General features: G+C 42.1%; 1 protein-coding gene and 4 non-coding genes across 5 annotated transcripts; all 5 read left to right on the plus strand.

The window, feature by feature from the left end:
- The first annotated feature begins 4464 nt into the window (after positions 1 to 4464).
- Positions 4465 to 7187, plus strand: LOC117473337 (tripartite motif-containing protein 16-like). Its single transcript, XM_034118887.1, has one exon. The coding sequence runs from the start codon at positions 4659 to 4661 to the stop codon at positions 6324 to 6326; it is 1668 nt and encodes a 555-aa protein (XP_033974778.1). The 5' UTR covers positions 4465 to 4658; the 3' UTR covers positions 6327 to 7187.
- A 9048-nt stretch (positions 7188 to 16235) lies between these two features.
- Positions 16236 to 16329, plus strand: trnai-uau. Its single transcript has 2 exons — positions 16236 to 16273; positions 16294 to 16329. It is a non-coding gene; the product is annotated as a tRNA-Ile (tRNA).
- Positions 16330 to 16568: 239 nt separating this feature from the next.
- Positions 16569 to 16641, plus strand: trnat-ugu. Its single transcript has one exon. It is a non-coding gene; the product is annotated as a tRNA-Thr (tRNA).
- A 259-nt stretch (positions 16642 to 16900) lies between these two features.
- On the plus strand, positions 16901 to 16972 carry trnat-cgu. The gene has a single exon. It is a non-coding gene; the product is annotated as a tRNA-Thr (tRNA).
- A 749-nt stretch (positions 16973 to 17721) lies between these two features.
- On the plus strand, positions 17722 to 17793 carry trnat-agu. The gene has a single exon. It is a non-coding gene; the product is annotated as a tRNA-Thr (tRNA).
- The last annotated feature ends 388 nt before the right edge of the window (positions 17794 to 18181 follow it).

Consider the following 18181-nt stretch of genomic DNA (forward strand, 5'->3'; position numbering starts at 1 on the left):
GGCGTGACGGGGTTGAAACAAACTGAGGGACGTGTGTCAATATTGCAATTTCATAGATAATTCAAGTATTTATTCAGAATTTCTTTTTGATCAGTTAAAGTTGACAAGCATATGATTATATTAGCAGCAACATTTTGGGATAATTGGCCATTTTGATTTGTTTAATATTAAATTAATATGTAATAATGCTTAGTGAGGACATGCAAATATGTCTGTTCTCTACTACTAAGACAACCCATTTTTTAAAAACAAAATATATATATATTTAGTTTTACATTGTAATGCAAAACAACCTGTTCCATTAATTCATTGCTTTAAAATACATTTTGTAGTTTCCTTTCATTTAAAATTGTTGAAGTAAGCTTGGGGGACTCAAAGGGCACCTGATTGTTCGTCTGAACACCTTGTTTCTCTTGTGCATTAAGAACACTTGTGTTAGGGCATGAATTAACAATAAATAGGTTATGTATAAAATACCACGTGCTGTCCGCCCTCCCATGCCACCCTGGCATGACCTCTTGCCGCCCCTTTGCCACCCCATGTGAAATGTTCTAGAACCGCCACTGGGCAGGCGTGAACATATTACGCCTGTACTCGCCTCTTTACATTGGCTACCAGTCAGTTTTAGAATACAGTTTAAAATGTTATTGTTTGCATACAAAGCCCTAAACGGTTTAGCCCCACCGTACCTGGCAGATCTTTTAAAACCATACACACCCACACAGTCACTGAGGTCTGCTGACAGACTCCTTCTGGTCGTCCCTAAATCAAGGTTGAAGCAGCGAGGAGACAGAGCCTTTGCTGTTGCAGCTCCAAAAGTATGGAACGAATTGCCCCTCCAGGTTAGACTTGCTCCAACTCTGCCTGTTTGTAAATCTCGTTTAAAAACCCACTTCTTTTCCCTGGCATTTACAGACCTGGGGCCTCATTTATAAAGGGATATACGCTCAAAAAATGGCGTACGCCAGTTTCTACGCAATGTTTGCGATTTATAAAATACTAACTTGACGGGAAAATGTGCTGTCCTCCACGCAAACTCTAACCCATGCGTACGCACTAAGCACACAAACGGGAGAGACGAGAAACTGCGACACCGTTGGCAGAAGGAAGAATGGAGAGAAATATGTGGAAATAATACCATAAATAAAATGTTACCTCTCATTTATCAAATATGAAGAATTCATTTTCAAACATTGATTAAAGCCAATCTTAAAATGATTAAACAAACGCCTGTTTGAGACTCCTCAGTGCACACAAAAACATAACTTGGAGAAATAAATAAATACGGATATGCTATTTAAAACCACCTCGAATATGTTGTGTTAATGTTATGAAATGTTTTCTCATAAATGATGCGGTAAGCAGGAGGACAGAATTACGTCTAAACTGACGCCGTTTTGCATTTCTATAGGTTGTAGATACGAGCATGGTTTTATATACTATCACGTTTAATCGTGTTTTATGCCGTTCGCCAAGACTTGATAAGTCGCTCGTAAAACACAGGAGGTATGGAAACTAAGAACACCATATGTGGTAAATTGTACAGCTAATATAACACAATCCATTAGTTGTATTTCCTTTAACTGGTGGATTATGGATATATAGTTGCTGATCGACAGCTGGAACACAAACCACCAAATACAACAAAAATAATTCAGATCCAGTCGTCATGACTCCACTCCGGAGGGATTCCCGATCATTTCTTACAGTTTCTCATCAAGGGGGTGTCTCCTGTCCCCGGGACAAACACACTGCCTGAGGAAGGTTATGTGTATTTGTTTTGTCATTAACTTTTTTCGGACCACTTATTTATTTATTTTGGTGACGATCCGACCTCCATGCTGCTACTCTGGTTCAAACTGCATCCACCAAACAATATGATTTATCTCGACCTCCCCACAATAACCAAAATCTGACACGGTGTGAGATGTCTTTTTTAGCTGTTCTATCGTAATTTCCTGCGATCTTCTTCATGCAGTCAGTCAAAATGAATGAATGAATGGGCGTTTCTTTGACTATGTATAGGCAAATATGGGCGTTACGAGTCGATTGTGATTTATCAAGGGAAACAGGCGTAGGGAGTGCCGTACGCACTTCCCTCGCCGGTACGCAATGTTTTGTGAATCGGAAAATGGCGGAACATTTATGTACCTATTTTTGTGCTTTGTACTACGTAAGCAACCTTCCTACGTCAATCCTACGCAAGGCGTTATAAATGAGGCCCCAGGTGACACTTGTGCTTTTACATTTGGGTTTTTATCTTACTTCTGTTTTGTACTGTTTTTACGTCATGTAGGAGAGTTATCAGTCTGTGGCTTCTGACCTGGTTTCATTGTCTCGTGTTTTACATTTGTTTCATGTCCTGTCTGTTCTTCATGTATTTATGCCATGTTTTTATACAGTTGTTGATGTACAGCACTTTGGTCAACTCTGTTGTTTTTAAATGTGCTATAGAAATAAAGTGGATTGGATTGGATAATGATCAACGACAATTATTGGGAAATAGAAAATAAAACTGATGATATAACAAAATAACTTTATTAATCTGTGTTTGACGACCAATTGACAAACACGAGGATGTTACAAAGTGGTAAAATGTTGAAAATAAAACTAATGAAAGTCATAATAAACAACATTTAAGTGAAAATACAGTGAATTAAAAATGATTAAAAAAAATGATTAAATCTTAATGATAACATTATGACCAATTATCACATTTAAAACAATGATATAGCACCTTTTAGAGCTCCTCTGATACACTTCAAAGGGTTTGACAAGCAATTGATACAAATGTGAAAATAAAATAGATTAAAAACAATTAAAAAAATCATTCAAAAATGCAATGAAATGGAAAATAAAGATGATAGAGTCATAAAGTACATAATAACCAGACCGCAATGATGTATTTTATTTAAAATCAGATTACGTTCAGACCCTCACAGACCCTCTGTCAGAAAGCAGCACGGCCAAAACACTTCACTTAGTCTCTTTGGATCACTTGCTGTCTCCTCTGGGTTCTGGTTCTGGTTCGGGGGTGTAGAACTGGAACGTGACGCAAACAGGGACCCCGGTCAGAGCGGTGCTTAGAGGGATCTTTAGGGTGGGGGCTGCCGTGGAGAAAGGGTGAGGAAACTCTGGAGGGGGGGGGAGGGGGAGGCGTCCACATGTGGAAGGACGTTCAGGAGGTCAGCGCTTGGAGAAACGTCCACAAACAGAGCTATGTTTGCTGGGTCTTCAGGGAGGAGAGGGAGGGGGTCTGTGGAGGTCTGAGGGTCCTCTGAGAGGAGAGGAGGGAAGGAGATGAGGAGGGGAGGAGGTGAGGAAGGAGGTTCAGTCTCCTGGATCACGTTAGGTAGGGGTGTCTCTGTGATGGGGTCCTGTGGGGGGGATCCTGGGAAGGGGACACAGCGGGGGACGTCTCCTCGGAGGAACTCACCTCCATGGACTCTAAGGGAGATGCTAACAAATAATCTAGGAAGCTTAACCACTTGGATTAAACCGGAGGTGACAAGTCTCGGTGTCATCCTGGACTCAGATTTGAACTTCAACGCCCATTTAAACAAAGTGACCAAAATAGCTTTCTTTCATCTCAGAAACATAGCGAAGGTACGACCATTCATAAATCAAAATGATGCAGAGAAGCTAATTCATGCTTTTATATCTAGCCGACTAGACTACTGCAATGCACTATTCACTGGTCTCCCCAAGAACACGATGAAAAGACTCCAGCTCATTCAAAACTCTGCAGCTAGACTACTAAGGAATACCAAAAGGAGGGAACACATTAGTCCTGTCTTAGCTACTCTACACTGGCTTCCTGTCACTTTTAGAATTGATTTGAAGGTGCTTCTCCTCACATACAAAGCTCTAAATGGACAAGGTGTAAAAAGAAAAGATTTAAAAGAAGGTTTCAACCACAAATCATAATTTTGCTGTCAATTAAAGAGGACATGTATAGTTTTCGGGTTCATAGCTAGTGTGAATGCAGAGGATAAGGATTTCTATATAAAAGCCCCCCCCCCACACACACACACAATACTACTACTACTATTACGACTTCTACTACTACTATTACGACTTCTACTACTACTACTACTACTACTACTACTACTACTACTACTACTACTACTATTACAACTATTACGACTTCTACTACTACTACTACTACTACTACTACTACTACTACTTACAGTAAAAAACGACTTAGTGTACATTCAACTATTAAATCAATCAGCTATCTCAGGACATTGAGGCTATACATTTACAGTGGAGGAAACAAGTATTTAACCTCCTTCAGATTTTGTAAGTTTACCAACTTATTTTACAACTAAAAGCTCTTTTCAAATGAAGAGCAGGTTGTAACCGAGGCTCTGTGTAGGTCAGAGTCTGAGCGCTGCTCCTCCTCCTGAACGACTCAGAGTTTGATAAGCCCTCCCTCTTCTTCATGCTCTCAGACACAGCCAGCTCCACTCTGTGTTTCCTGGTTCCTCCCCTTCAGATCCACACTGAGGAGGAGGGGTGTAACCAACATGTGGGTAAAGTACAAGAGCTGATAGGCCACATTCACCGCCCACACACATCCAGTTCAGATAACCTGTCTCACTAGTTTCAGCTCTCAGGAAGTGAAACTCACACACTCGCTGCTACTGAGAGGGGAAATGGCGCAGAAAGGAGTTCAGCTGGAGCGGGAAACCTTAATATCTTGTCCCATCTGTCTGGATCTACTGAAGGATCCGGTGAGCACTACCTGTGGACACAGCTACTGCATGAAGTGTATTAAAGGCTTCTGGGACGGAGAGGATGAGAAGAAGATCCACAGCTGCCCTCAGTGTAGGCAGAGCTTCACACCGAGGCCTGTCCTGCTGAAAAACACCATGTTAGCAGCTTTAGTGGAGGAGCTGAAGAAGACTGGACCCCCACCTGCTCCTGCTGATCTCTGCTATGCTGGAGCTGAAGATGTGGCCTGTGATGTCTGCACTGGGAGGAAACTGAGAGCCTGTAAGTCCTGTCTGCAGTGTGTGGCCTCTTACTGTGACAAACACCTCCAGCCTCATTATGACGCAGCTCCATTAAAAAAACACAAGCTGGTGGAGCCCTCCAAGAAGCTCCAGGAGAACATCTGCTCTCGTCACGACGAGGTGATGAAGATCTTCTGCCGCACTGATCAGCAGTGTATCTGTTATCTCTGCTCTATGGACGAACACAAAGGCCACGACACAGTGTCAGCTGCAGCAGAGAGGACTGAGAGGCAGAGAGAGCTGGAGGGGAGTCGACTAAACATCCAGCAGAGAATCCAGGACGGAGAGAAGGTGGTGAAGCTGCTTCAGCAGGAGGTGGAGGCCGTCAATGGCTCTGCTGATAAAGCAGTGGAGGACAGTGAGAAGATGTTCACTGAGCTGATCCGTCTCATGGAGAAGAGAAGCTCTGATGTGAAGCAGCAGGTCAGATCCCAGCAGAAGAGAGAAGTGAGTCGAGTCAAAGAGCTTCAGGAGAAGCTGGAGCAGGAGATCTCTGAGCTGAAGAGGAGAGACGCTGAGCTGAAGCTGCTGTCTCACACAGAGGATCACAACCAGTTTCTGCACAGCTACCCCTCACTGTCAGCCCTCAGTGAACCTACACACTCCTCCAGCATCAACATCCGTCCTCTGAGCTACTTTGAGGACGTGACGGCGGCCCTGTCAGCAGTCAGAGACAAACTACAGGACGTCCTGAGAGAGGAATGGACAAACGTCTCACCGACTGAGGTGAAGGTTTTACTGTCAGCAACAGAGCCCACCACTAGAGCTGGGTTCTTCAAATATTCACAGGAGATCACTCTGGATCCAAACACAGCAAGCACACATCTGTTATTATCTGAGGGGAACAGAAAAGCAACATTCATGAAACAACCACAGTCTTATTCTAGTCACCCAGACAGATTCACTGCACGGCCTCAGGTCCTGAGTAGAGAGAGTCTGACTGGACGTTGTTACTGGGAGGTGGAGCGGAGAGGGAGAGGAGTTGTTGTAGCAGTCGCATACAAGAATATCAGCAGAGCAGGGTTGGGAAGTCGATTTGGATACAATGACAAATCTTGGTCCTTAGATTGTAACCAAAACAGATATTCATTTCGTTACAACAGTATCGACACTCCCGTCTCAGGTCCTCTGTCCTCCAGAGTAGGAGTGTACCTGGATCACAGAGCAGGTATTCTGTCCTTCTACAGCGTCTCTGAAACCATGACTCTCCTCCACAGAGTGCAGACCACATTCACTCAGCCGCTACATGCTGGAGTTCGGGTTTATTATAATGATGGAGACACTGCTGAGTTGTGTAAACTCAAATAGCCTGAAGTCATTGGAGGAACTCTTCTACTTCTTAAAGTCACCGTGTGTCCATCAGAGCTGATTGTTCATGTCTTCACTGCGCAGAGATCAGCTGTCAATCAAACATGATGGGATGTGCTTCAACATCTCCTCATGAGTTGTTCTTTAAAGGTTGAACTTTCTTCCGGCTCCTTCCTGTGTCTGTGTAGCCATGGAGGCTGTCACTGCTCAGGAGGATCCTTGTTCACCTGAACTGATATGTAAACTTTGCTCTAAATATGTGTTGGATATTTCTTTTGATTCATGTTATTGTTTCTCTTGTAATGCACGAGTCTTCAGAGAGAAAGCAGCAGAGCTTCTTTTATTCTACACATTTTATTCTGCCCACTTTCTAAAACAATAGAGGCATTTATAATCACATGTATTATTTTTGACAGATTTAATGTTATTGTTGCCCAAATTAACAAACAAATGAGTTCCCAGATGGTTATAACACTTATTTCATCATAACATGTTTATTTAAAATGATATTACTTACTGTCATGATCATAATCAATAAGTACATCATTCATTATTCTCCTGTAAATAGCTTAGAGTCTTTGCTTGGGAAATAAAATGTTATTTTTTTGCAGGCTAATTGTTGTTGTTGTTGTCCAAATAGAAATTGGGTACTCTGATGTTTTATAGAACATAACTTATCTTGATAATAATCAATAAGGAAATCATGTATGATTCTGTTTGAAATAGCTGAGATGAAACACATGTATGGTGTGGATAAAGTGAAACTGATCATGAAATCATTGAACAGACTTTACTGATGGGATGTGTGATCAAATGAAATGTTTAGATCATTAATAAAGGTTTGTCTTTCAAAAACAAAAACAGGATGTTCTTCTTGTGTTATGTCCAAGGTGCCATACGAAGCTGATGGAGAACATGTGGAAGTGATCTGAGACTAAATGAAGCTCAGCGCAAGTTCAACCAGGAAGACCGTCTTTACTCATTCATTTACTATTTACATGTTACTCTCTCTCTCTCCTCTCAATAAGTGATCGGGGGCGTCACTCCCCAGCTTAACCAATCACTTCGCTCTATTCTCAAGAGCCTATCATAGCGCTCCGCTAACCCTTTTAAATCTGCTCTCCCCTCTGACAGCTGTCATTTCAGGTGACTCGACGCAATCCTCCTCCACCCCTTTTCACCTCCTGTCCCTCTGAATCCAGGGTCAAGCTAAGCCCCTCCCCTTCAGACCGAACCCAACTATCCATTCACCACCACCAGGGTCAAGCTAAGCCCCTCCCCTTCAGCCCAAACCCAACTATCCGTTCACCACCACCAGCGTCTAGACCCCGGGGGGTTTCATCAGATCGGTTCTCCCCTCCCGAATGATACTCCTGCACAACGGGGCCTAATCGCCAAAACTCCATCACATTCATTTGTGTATTCCTGGCAATAAATATGTATTCTTACATCAAAACCTTAGAGCAGGAGGAAGAGGAGGAGATGAAGAGACCAGGAGGGTCAGAGCAGGAGGAAGAGGAGGAGATGAAGAGACCAGGAGGGTCAGAGCAGGAGGAAGAGGAGGAGATGAAGACATTAGTGAAGAAGAAGAAATGTATGTGAGGAATACAGATGAAGTGTCAGAAAGAGGGACAGAGGCAGGGATCAGGAGGCAGATGAGACTCCAGCTGGACCACATGGTATGTTCTTCTTCTCCTTACATATTCCATCACAGCAGCACAATCTAGCAGCTCTTAGTATTGACAAATATGTATTGAAATGTGTTTCTGCACAGGTCCCATTTAGCTCTCTGAAGAGATGGGTGATGTCATTTGTGTACTTCATTATAACTAAGTACTTTGACTGTACTACAGTAATAAGCAGAATTCTTAGTATTCTCTGAATCGGGTGTCTTTTGGGTCTTTACATCTTTGAAAAATGAAACCAAAATGTTTGGTCATAACATCTGGTAGTGGACTAGTTACATTTTCCCACCTCAGGCACAAAGTATAAATAATTACTAGGAATTTCCTTGAAAAAATGTGACAGGGTTGAAGTTTTTGACAAAAAGTAGCCATGAGACCTTGTCTAGCTAAGATATGGCACCACATGGAAGTCAAGGACATTACAAAATTGTAATTTTTTGCAAAACTATTGTTTATTTTGTAATAAACAATTATTTACTTTTATTAATTCATACAACAGAGTTGAAATGTTGAGCTTGTCAATCTTAATCTGACAATACAAAAACTGAAATATCGGTAAGAGAAGAAACTGACACTTGCCTTTCTTTGCCATCTTTTCTTCAGAAGACTTTTGTGATGTAATTCCCTCAATGCAGATGACACATGGACTGATCCATTATTTTAATAGGAGGGTAAATGGTATGGCGTGACGGGGTTGAAACAAACTGAGGAACGTGTGTCAATATTGCAATTTCATAGATAATTCAAGTATTTATTCAGAATTTCTTTTTGATCAGTTAAAGTTGACAAGCATATGATTATATTAGCAGCAACATTTTGGGATAATTGGCCATTTTGATTTGTTTAATATTAAATTAATATGTAATAATGCTTAGTGAGGACATGCAAATATGTCTGTTGTCTACTACTAAGACAACCCATTTTTTAAAAACAAAAAATATATATATATTTAGTTTTACATTGTAATGCAAAACAACCTGTTCCATTAATTCATTGCTTTAAAATACATTTTGTAGTTTCCTTTCATTTAAAATAGTTGAAGTAAGCTTGGGGGACTCAAAGGGCACCTGATTGTTCGTCTGAACACCTTGTTTCTCTTGTGCATTCAGAACACTTGTGTTAGGGCATGAATTAACAATAAATAGGTTATGTATAAAATACCACGTGCTGTCCGCTCTCCCATGCCACCCTGGCATGACCTCTTGCCCCCCCTTTGCCACCCCATGTCAAATGTTCTAGAACCGCCACTGGGCAGGCGTGAACATATTACGCCTGTACTCGCCTCTTTACATTGGCTACCAGTCAGTTTTAGAATACAGTTTAAAATGTTATTGTTTGCATACAAAGCCCTAAACGGTTTAGCCCCACCGTACCTGGCAGATCTTTTGAAACCATACACACCCACACGGTCACTGAGGTCTGCTGACAGACTCCTTCTGGTCGTCCCTAAATCGAGGTTGAAGCAGCGAGGAGACAGAGCCTTTGCTGTTGCAGCTCCAAAAGTATGGAACGAATTGCCCCTCCAGGTTAGACTTGCTCCAACTCTGCCTGTTTGTAAATCTCGTTTAAAAACCCACTTCTTTTCCCTGGCATTTACAGACCAGGTGACACTTGTGCTTTTACATTTGGGTTTTTATCTTACTTGTGTTTTGTACTGTTTGTACGTCATGTAGGAGAGTTATCAGTCTGTGGCTTCTGATCTGGTTTCATTGTCTCGTGTTTTACATTTGTTTCATGTCCTGTCTGTTCTTTATGTATTTATGCTATGTTTTTATACAGTTGTTGATGTACAGCACTTTGGTCAACTCTGTTGTTTTTAAATGTGCTATAGAAATAAAGTGGATTGGATTGGATAATGATCAACGACAATTATTGGGAAATAGAAAATAAAACTGATGATATAACAAAAAAACTTTATTAATCTGTGTTTGACGACCAATTGACAAACACGAGGATGTTACAAAGTGGTAAAATGTTGAAAATAAAACTAATGAAAGTCATAATAAACAACATTTAAGTGAAAATACAGTGAATTAAAAATGATGATTAAAAAAATGATTAAATCTTAATGATAGAAATAGGTAGAATAAAGGAAGTAAAGTAAAAATAACGATAACATTATGACCAATTATCACATTTAAAACAATGATATAGCCTTTTAGAGCTCCTCTGATACACTTCAAAGGGTTTGACAAGCAATTGATGAAAATGTGAAAATAAAATAGATAAAAAACAATTTAAAAAATCATTCAAAAATACAATGAAATGGAAAATAAAGATGATAGAGTCATAAAGTACATAATAACCAGACCGCAATGATGTATTTTATTTAAAATCAGATTACGTTCAGACCCTCACAGACCCTCTGTCAGAAAGCAGCACGGCCAAAACACTTCACTTAGTCTCTTTGGATCACTTGCTGTCTCCTCTGGGTTCTGGTTCTGGTTCGGGGGTGTAGAACTGGAACGTGACGCAAACAGGGACCCCAGTCAGAGCGGTGCTTAGAGGGATCTTTAGGGTGGGGGCTGCCGTGGAGAAAGGGTGAGGACACTCTGGAGGCGGGGAGGGGGAGGCGTCCACATGTGGAAGGACGTTCAGGAGGTCAGTGCTCGGAGAAACGTCCACAAACAGAGCTATGTTTGCTGGGTCTTCAGGGAGGAGAGGGAGGGGGGGTCTGTGGAGGTCTGAGGGTCCTCTGAGAGGAGAGGAGGGAAGGAGATGAGGAGGTGAGGAAGGGAGTGAGGAAGGAGGTTCAGTCTCCTGGATCACGTTAGGTAGGGGTGTCTCTGTGATGGGGTCCTGTGGGGGGGATCCTGGGAAGGGGACACAGCGGGGGACGTCTCCTCGGAGGAACTCACCTCCATGGACTCTAACGGCCCCTACACACGGCGGCGTGCGGTGACTCTTCAACGCTTCTGCCCATTCACTTTGAATGGGGTGACGTCACGATTCGCCGAACTGCATTCTGGGAGCAAAGCGTAGCTTTCCTCGCGGTGCTCGCTGCAAAAGTAGAGCAATGTTCTACTTTTGAAGCTGAGGCGGAGGCGGCAGCCAATCAAATCCCGCGTATGCAAATCTGACAGTTCAAGCGCTAGCCAATCAAACCGCGTGTATGCTGAGAGAGCCAGACCGCAGTTCATTTCCTCATATGCCAAAAAATGGACGAGAAAATAATCGTAGCGGTAGGGAATCACCCGGTGCTTTCAGTCCCTGTTCACCTACCGGGATACAAACCGGAGGAGTCAGGCATGGAGGGAGGTGGCAGAGACAGTGGGTGAAACTGGTAGGTTTTCGCCTGTTTGGGGAGTTTATATCCAGTGTACTTCGTTTGAATGGACAGCAGGCATAGACAGTATATTTAGCCACCATGCAATGTTGCATAAAATAGCACCATAGACATTAATTAAAAATCGCTTTTTAGACATTAATGTCTATGGTGAGATTCATACACGGGAGCCTTTTTAAAGCCTTTTTACCCCGCTGCAAACAGAACCCCCCTCCCCCCCCCCTTCCCATCACAAACTTTACACAGACCCCCCCTTCCAATTATCAACTCCTGTCTTGTTTCCGCAAACTCTTGTGTCCTGCAGCAGCTAAAAGTTTTGCAAGCCCCCGTTCGTTTAGTACCTAAAACAATAGACATCGCTTTTTCCAGCTGACAAACCCGACTTTCTGGTCACTTCTTCAATTTTCCAGCCCTTGGGGAGAGACACGGGAGATTCATGTGATTGGTTGTTGGTCGCGTTGCTCGCGTAAACTCCCCAAGCTCAAGACATGCCCACCGCCAAGCGGCAACGCACGCCGCCGTGTGTAGGCTGCGTAAGGGAGATGCTAACAAATAATCTAGGAAGCTTAACCACTTGGATTAAACCGGAGGTGACAAGTCTCTGTGTCATCCTGGACTCAGATTTGAACTTCAACGCCCATTTAAACAAAGTGACCAAAATAGCTTTCTTTCATCTCAGAAACATAGCGAAGGTACGACCATTCATAAATCAAAATGATGCAGAGAAGCTAATTCATGCTTTTATATCTAGCCGACTAGACTACTGCAATGCACTATTCACTGGTCTCCCCAAGAACACGATGAAAAGACTCCAGCTCATTCAAAACTCTGCAGCTAGACTACTAAGGAATACCAAAAGGAGGGAACACATTAGTCCTGTCTTAGCTACTCTACACTGGCTTCCTGTCACTTTTAGAATTGATTTGAAGGAGCTTCTCCTCACATACAAAGCTCTAAATGGACAAGGTGTAAAAAGAAAAGATTTAAAATCTCTTGGATTAAGTGTGTTATCCACCTCTGAAATAGGGGTTTGGTTTAGTTTGGGCGTAAAACTGTATTAGGGCATTACCAATCTAATACCTGACTGTGACAAACGGACACACAGGATGCAACATGACAGCTAAACATGCTTTCAGTTTGGGACTTTATGAATGCACATTTTTACAGTGTGAATAAACATTTGTAGAAATAAAATGACACACTGGAAGTTAAAAAGTAAGGAGGTAGTGGATGGAGAAACGGCACTGTGGCTAAGTTGTAAAGCGCCTGTGAAGAATGAGAGGAAACTACTGAGGACAGTATCTGAGAAAAACAAAAACTGTTGGAGCGGTGCTGTGGCTTAGCGGTAAAGCGCCTGTCTAGTACAGTGGTTCCCAAACGTTTTGGGCCCAAGGCACACCAAAGGACAAAAAAAAATCTCAAGGCACACCTATTTTGCAAAATAGCCCGTATAACACATGTTATCACTCATATCATGTAAAATATCTGTAAATGTGCATAATTAGTTACTAATGCCAAATAAAATGTGACAAAGACAACTATATTACTCATGAAATATTTATTAACGAAATATTTCAATTAATTTGAAACTTTATGAAATTAGGCTTCATCAAAGCAGCAACACACTCATTTAAACCAGACAGGTCACACAAAAAATGAGGCAAAGACTCAACAGAAATTCAGCACAGAGAACTGTCAATGCAAGGAAGCGGCACTGTCCATGGTCCTGAACTACAAATTATAAATATAACATTTCAGCAATCAGCATAGAAACATGTGCTATTGTAAATATTTTTGCCGATTTACAAATTAGTGAGATACATGTGCCTGTCGGGGCGCGCAGATTTTTTTAATCCTTGGTGGCACTGAGGAGAGGGCCACTCGCAAGTCCTGTTCAACAGAGAGCCGTGACCTCCTGTTGTTCTTCATGTAAACCAGAGTAGAGAACGCCAACTCACACAGGTAGGTCGTGGGAAAAAGAAGAAGTTGCTCAATCGCGTGGTGGGAGATGCTTGGGTACTCCGATGCAGAAGCCAACCAAAACTGATCCAGTGGGAGCTCACTAAATTTGAGTTTCAGTGTGCGGTCCACACGGAGCTCTGCGCACTCCTCTCTCCCTTTCATAGTGAGCTTTTCTGATGAGAGTTCCGGGTGGAATGGGTCTCGGATCCAGTCATAGTCCTCGATGTCAGCCACATGTGGAAAATAGCGGTCAAACCTCTCTTTTAAGGTCTGAAGGTGTTCGGCATATACAGCGCGCTCCCTTGCTGCCTGCCAGCGGGAACATGTCCATGGAGCCCTGTTCCAAAGCCTCGCGCCACAGGATAAGTTTGCCCATAAACCCCCGAATCTTGTCTGTGGATGTTAAAATGTTTTCATTCCTGCCCTGAAGCTTGGCGTTTAACTCGTTGAGATGCCCAAATATGTCAGCGAGGTAAGCCAGCCTGGCGCACCACCTCTCATCCGCGAGCTTGTCTTTATGTGGGACAGCGTGTTCACGTGAAAAATCCAAAAGCTCTTCCCGAAGCTCATAAAGACGGGATAGGACTTTCCCCCGTGACAGCCAACGTGGAGGATCAGGCTTTGGTGGTCGGCTCCCATCTCGGCGCACAGCTGGGAGAAGAGGCGAGATTTCAGGGGCCTTGATTTTATGTAATTCACCATCTGCACAGCCTGATTCAGCACCTCAGTCAACTCCAGGGGCATGGTTTTGGCAACTAATGCCTCTCTATGCAAAATGCAGTGGTTTGTCACGATATGTGGGTTTTGTGCTCTCACCTTAGCAATAAATCATTTCACTCTCCCCGTCATGCTTGCTGCACCATCTGTGCAAATACTGACGCACATATTCCAGGTCAGACTGTTCTCTTTTAAATAGTTATGAGTTACCCTGAATATTTCTTCTCCCGTAGTATGGCTTTCCATTTCTTTGCAGAAGAAAAACGTCTCTTTGATAGAGTCAGCATCAACATATCTGACGTTTGCCAGAAGTTGGGCAGCCCCACTTATGTCTGTAGATTCGTCTATTTGTAGGGAAAATCTGCCGCTCGCCTGCAGTTTCTCTGTCAATTGTTGCTCAATGTCTTCTGACATGTCGTCGATTCTTCTTTTGATGGTATTATCAGACGACGGCACTTTGGATAGCTCATTTGCGGCATCTGGACCCAGCATGATACCTACAATTTTTTTGCAAGCGGGGAGGATGAGTGTCTCCGCTATTGTGTGAGGTTTCTTCTGCTTTGCAATGAGCTCCGCTAGCATGTAACTAGCCTCCATTGCCTTTTCAGACACTTTCACACAATCCAACAAACGGTCTTGCTGCCTCTGGTTCAGATCCCACGCTCTTATGAAGTAGGCCAAGTTTCTCTGAACATGGAAGGGATGTTTGGTTTCCAAGTGCCTCTTCAGCTTGCTTGGAACCATGTTCGCATTAGCTAACTTCTCCCGACAGACGACGCACTCGGATTGTTGCCATCCCCGGTCCAACTGAAGCCATAAGACAGGTAACTGTCATGATACTGTCTGCTGACAGTTTTTTTCCTCTTTTTTTTCGGTGGTGGGTTTTCGGCAATCTCTGCACTGGTGGTTGGTGGTTTGCTCCGCACAAGAAAGCGCTCCATTTTCCCTCTTGCGTGTTTCTTTGTTTTAATGTTGTCCTTCAGCCTTCGGTGTGTCACGGTCGTATAATTCCCACCTGCAACTGCGTTACCTGCGAAATATGGGGTTCCGTGAGGATTTTTATTAAAATAATTGTTTTTAGGTATAGAGTTTGCCTCTGTATTATGAAATGAGTGCATACAAAGTACTGATATAGTAAATTAAAAAATAATTATTTTTGTGTAGTTGTATATTGCAATAATAATGTATGGTTGTCACAAAATCCCACAGCACACCCGGACTTGCCTCACGGCACACCAGTGTGCCGCGGCACACAGTTTGGGAACCACTGGTCTAGTAAACAGGAGATCCTGGGTTCAACTCCAAGCAGTGCCTCTTTGTTACAGAGAGCGTCTATTTAGATAAAGCTCTCATCGTTACCACGTTCAATTACATTCAATAGTAAATGTTTGGTAAGGTTTGTACTTGAAAATGACTTAGGTTATAGTTTACAGTTGACTGTTATCCACCTCTGAAGAAATGGTTTGGGTTAGTTTTTTTTTTTAAAGTTAGATTTTTTGAACTAGATTTATCTGATGCCCACTGGTAAATATCTATATAAGGAACTGTAATTGAGAAAATCATAATTTATAGAGGTTGGGTGTTCCTAAGAGCAACCGTTTTCACTTTCTACTGACAAATTAAAGCCTAAAAGAAAGACTCTCGAGCAGGGATGGGCAACTTGGATGGTGGGGGGGGTGCCACATCATTTATATGCTGGCCACCAGGGGGCCGCAGATTTACTTGGAACACACACACAAATTCCATGTATTGTGTGTAATTATTAACAAATATACTAAGTCTGACATCTTCATTGACATGTTTCAATCTTTCAGGGAACATCCTCTAATAAGCTCACGAAACAAATATCAGTTCACAGAAATGTTATTTAATTTTTACAAGTGGCATGTTTGTATTGAACAGGTTATTTAACAGTGGAATACAACTATTTTAAACTATTGGAAGCATGGAACATGCGTGTGCATTAAGATGAAACATTAAGATGACATCGTGTACGCAGTTTGCGACGTAACTAGGAGTCTAGTGGACGGTATCAGTACTACAAGTAAAACAAATATGTTTTACTTTTTTGATTAATTACGTTGTTTCTAAATTGATCTGAGGGCCGCAAAAAGAGGAAGTGGGGGCCAAATGCGCCCCCCGGACCGCCATTTGCCCATTCCTGCTCTAGAGCATAGGAGAGTGTTTGGTTATTATAACAGATACATTTAGAAAATTCAAGAGTAATGGCTATTGTTTTTGATATTACTGACATTTTGTGCTCCAGTGGCGCAATCGGTCAGCGCGCGGTACTTATAAGACAGTAACCTGCAGAGTGATGCAGAGGTTGTGAGTTCAAGTCTCACCTGGAGCAGAGAAGTTTTAACCTGCATTCAAAGGATATTATCTGAGTTAAACTACTTGGAGTGAAGCAGACGGAAAGAGTTTTTCGGTGCTCATTGAGTCATTCATTAAATCTCACAGGCCAAATATTGATGAATGTGACAGAAGCCATATGCATTGGACACACGGTAAATATGGTCATATGGCTTTGGTTTACTTTGGTTATAATAAATAAATTCAGGAGAGAGAATGAAAAGAAAACTATTGAGAGGCGCTGTAGCTTAGCGGTCAAAGCGGCTGTCTTGTAAACAGGAGATCCTGGGTCCAAATCCCAGCAGCGCCTCTTTGTTACAGACAATATCTCTTGAATTAGGTGTGTTATCCACCTCTGAAATAAGGGTTTAGTTTACTTTGGGCGTAAACTATATTAGGGCCATATTCCCCATCTATTACTTGACCATGACAGGATGCAACATTACAGCTCAACATATTGTTATTTTGGGACTTTATCAATACAATATTTAACAGCCTGAAAGAACATTTGTAGAGATACAGAGAAACAATGGAAGCTACAAAGTAAGGAGGTAGTAATAGTACAAAAAGGCGCTGTAGCTTAGTGGTAAAGCGCCTGTCTCGTAAACAGGAGGTCCTGGGTTCAATTCCCAGCAGTGCCTCTTTGATACCAAGATTATCTCTACATTACTGAATGCACTTTACTTTCAAAAAAAGTTAGTTTCACATCCCACCAGTCCACCTAATCACATCCAACAAGGAGCAGGTAAAAGTGGCCTCTTCATTATTCTTTCAAACAAAGTTACGTTTATATTCAGAGTTACTCACCCAAACTCATTGTGAGGATCTATAGGGTTTAAAAAAGAGTCACATCAATTTCCTTTTAGCAAAAAAACTGTTGCAAAGCTGAGTATTTTTGATCTAGTAGTTTTTCAATCTGCTATCTCACTGTATTTTTGCAACAGAAATTGTGGTGAAGGAGGTGCTGTAGCTTAGCGGTCAAATCGCCTGTCTTGTAAACACGAGATCCTGAGTCCAAATCCCAGCAGTGCCTCTGTGTTGCAGAAAATATCTCTTGAATTAGGTGTGTTATCCACCTCTGAGATAAGGGTTTGGTTTAGTTTGGGTGTAAACTATAATAGGGCATTACCAATCTAATACCTGACTTTGACAAACGGACAAACAGGATGCAACATGACAACTAAACATGTTTTCGATTTGGGACTTAATGACTGCACATTTTTACAGCATGAATAAACATTTGTTGAAATAAAATAACACACTGGAAGTTAAAAAGGTAAGGAGGTAGTGGATGGAGACACGGGTGCTTTGGCTAAGTTGTAAAGCGCCTGTGAAGAATGAGAGGAAACTACTGAGCACAGTATCTGAGAAAAACAGAAACTGTGATAGCGGTGCTGTGGCTTAACGGTAAAGCGCCTGTCTAGTAAACAGGAGATCCTGGGTTCAACTCCCAGCAGTGCCTCTTTGTTACAGAGAGCATCTATTTAGATAAAGCTCTTATCATTACCACGTTCAATTACATTCAATAGTAAATGTTTGGTAAGGTTTGTACTTGAAAACCACTTAGGTTATAGTTTAAAGTTGACTGTTATCCACCTCTGAAGAAATGGTTTGGGTTAGTTTGTGTTTATAAGTTAGATTTTTTAAACTAGATTTATCTGATGCCCACTGGTAAATATCTATATAAGGAACAGTAATTGAGAAAATCATAATTTATAGAGGTTGGGTGTTCCTAAAAGCAACCGTTTTCACTTTCTACTGACAAATGAAAGCCTAAAAGAAAGACTCTAGAGCAGGGATGGGCAACTTGGACAACACACTCTCACTCCCAACGCGTCCAGGAGCGACGC

The sequence above is a fragment of the Trematomus bernacchii genome, unplaced genomic scaffold (assembly GCF_902827165.1).
Source record: "Trematomus bernacchii unplaced genomic scaffold, fTreBer1.1, whole genome shotgun sequence".
NCBI classification, from domain to species: Eukaryota; Metazoa; Chordata; class Actinopteri; order Perciformes; family Nototheniidae; genus Trematomus; species Trematomus bernacchii.

Bases quoted from the DNA above. Each gene is read 5' to 3' on its own strand.
- LOC117473337 (XM_034118887.1), top strand. From the start codon at position 4,659: ATGGCGCAGAAAGGAGTTCAGCTGGAGCGGGAAACCTTAATATCTTGT.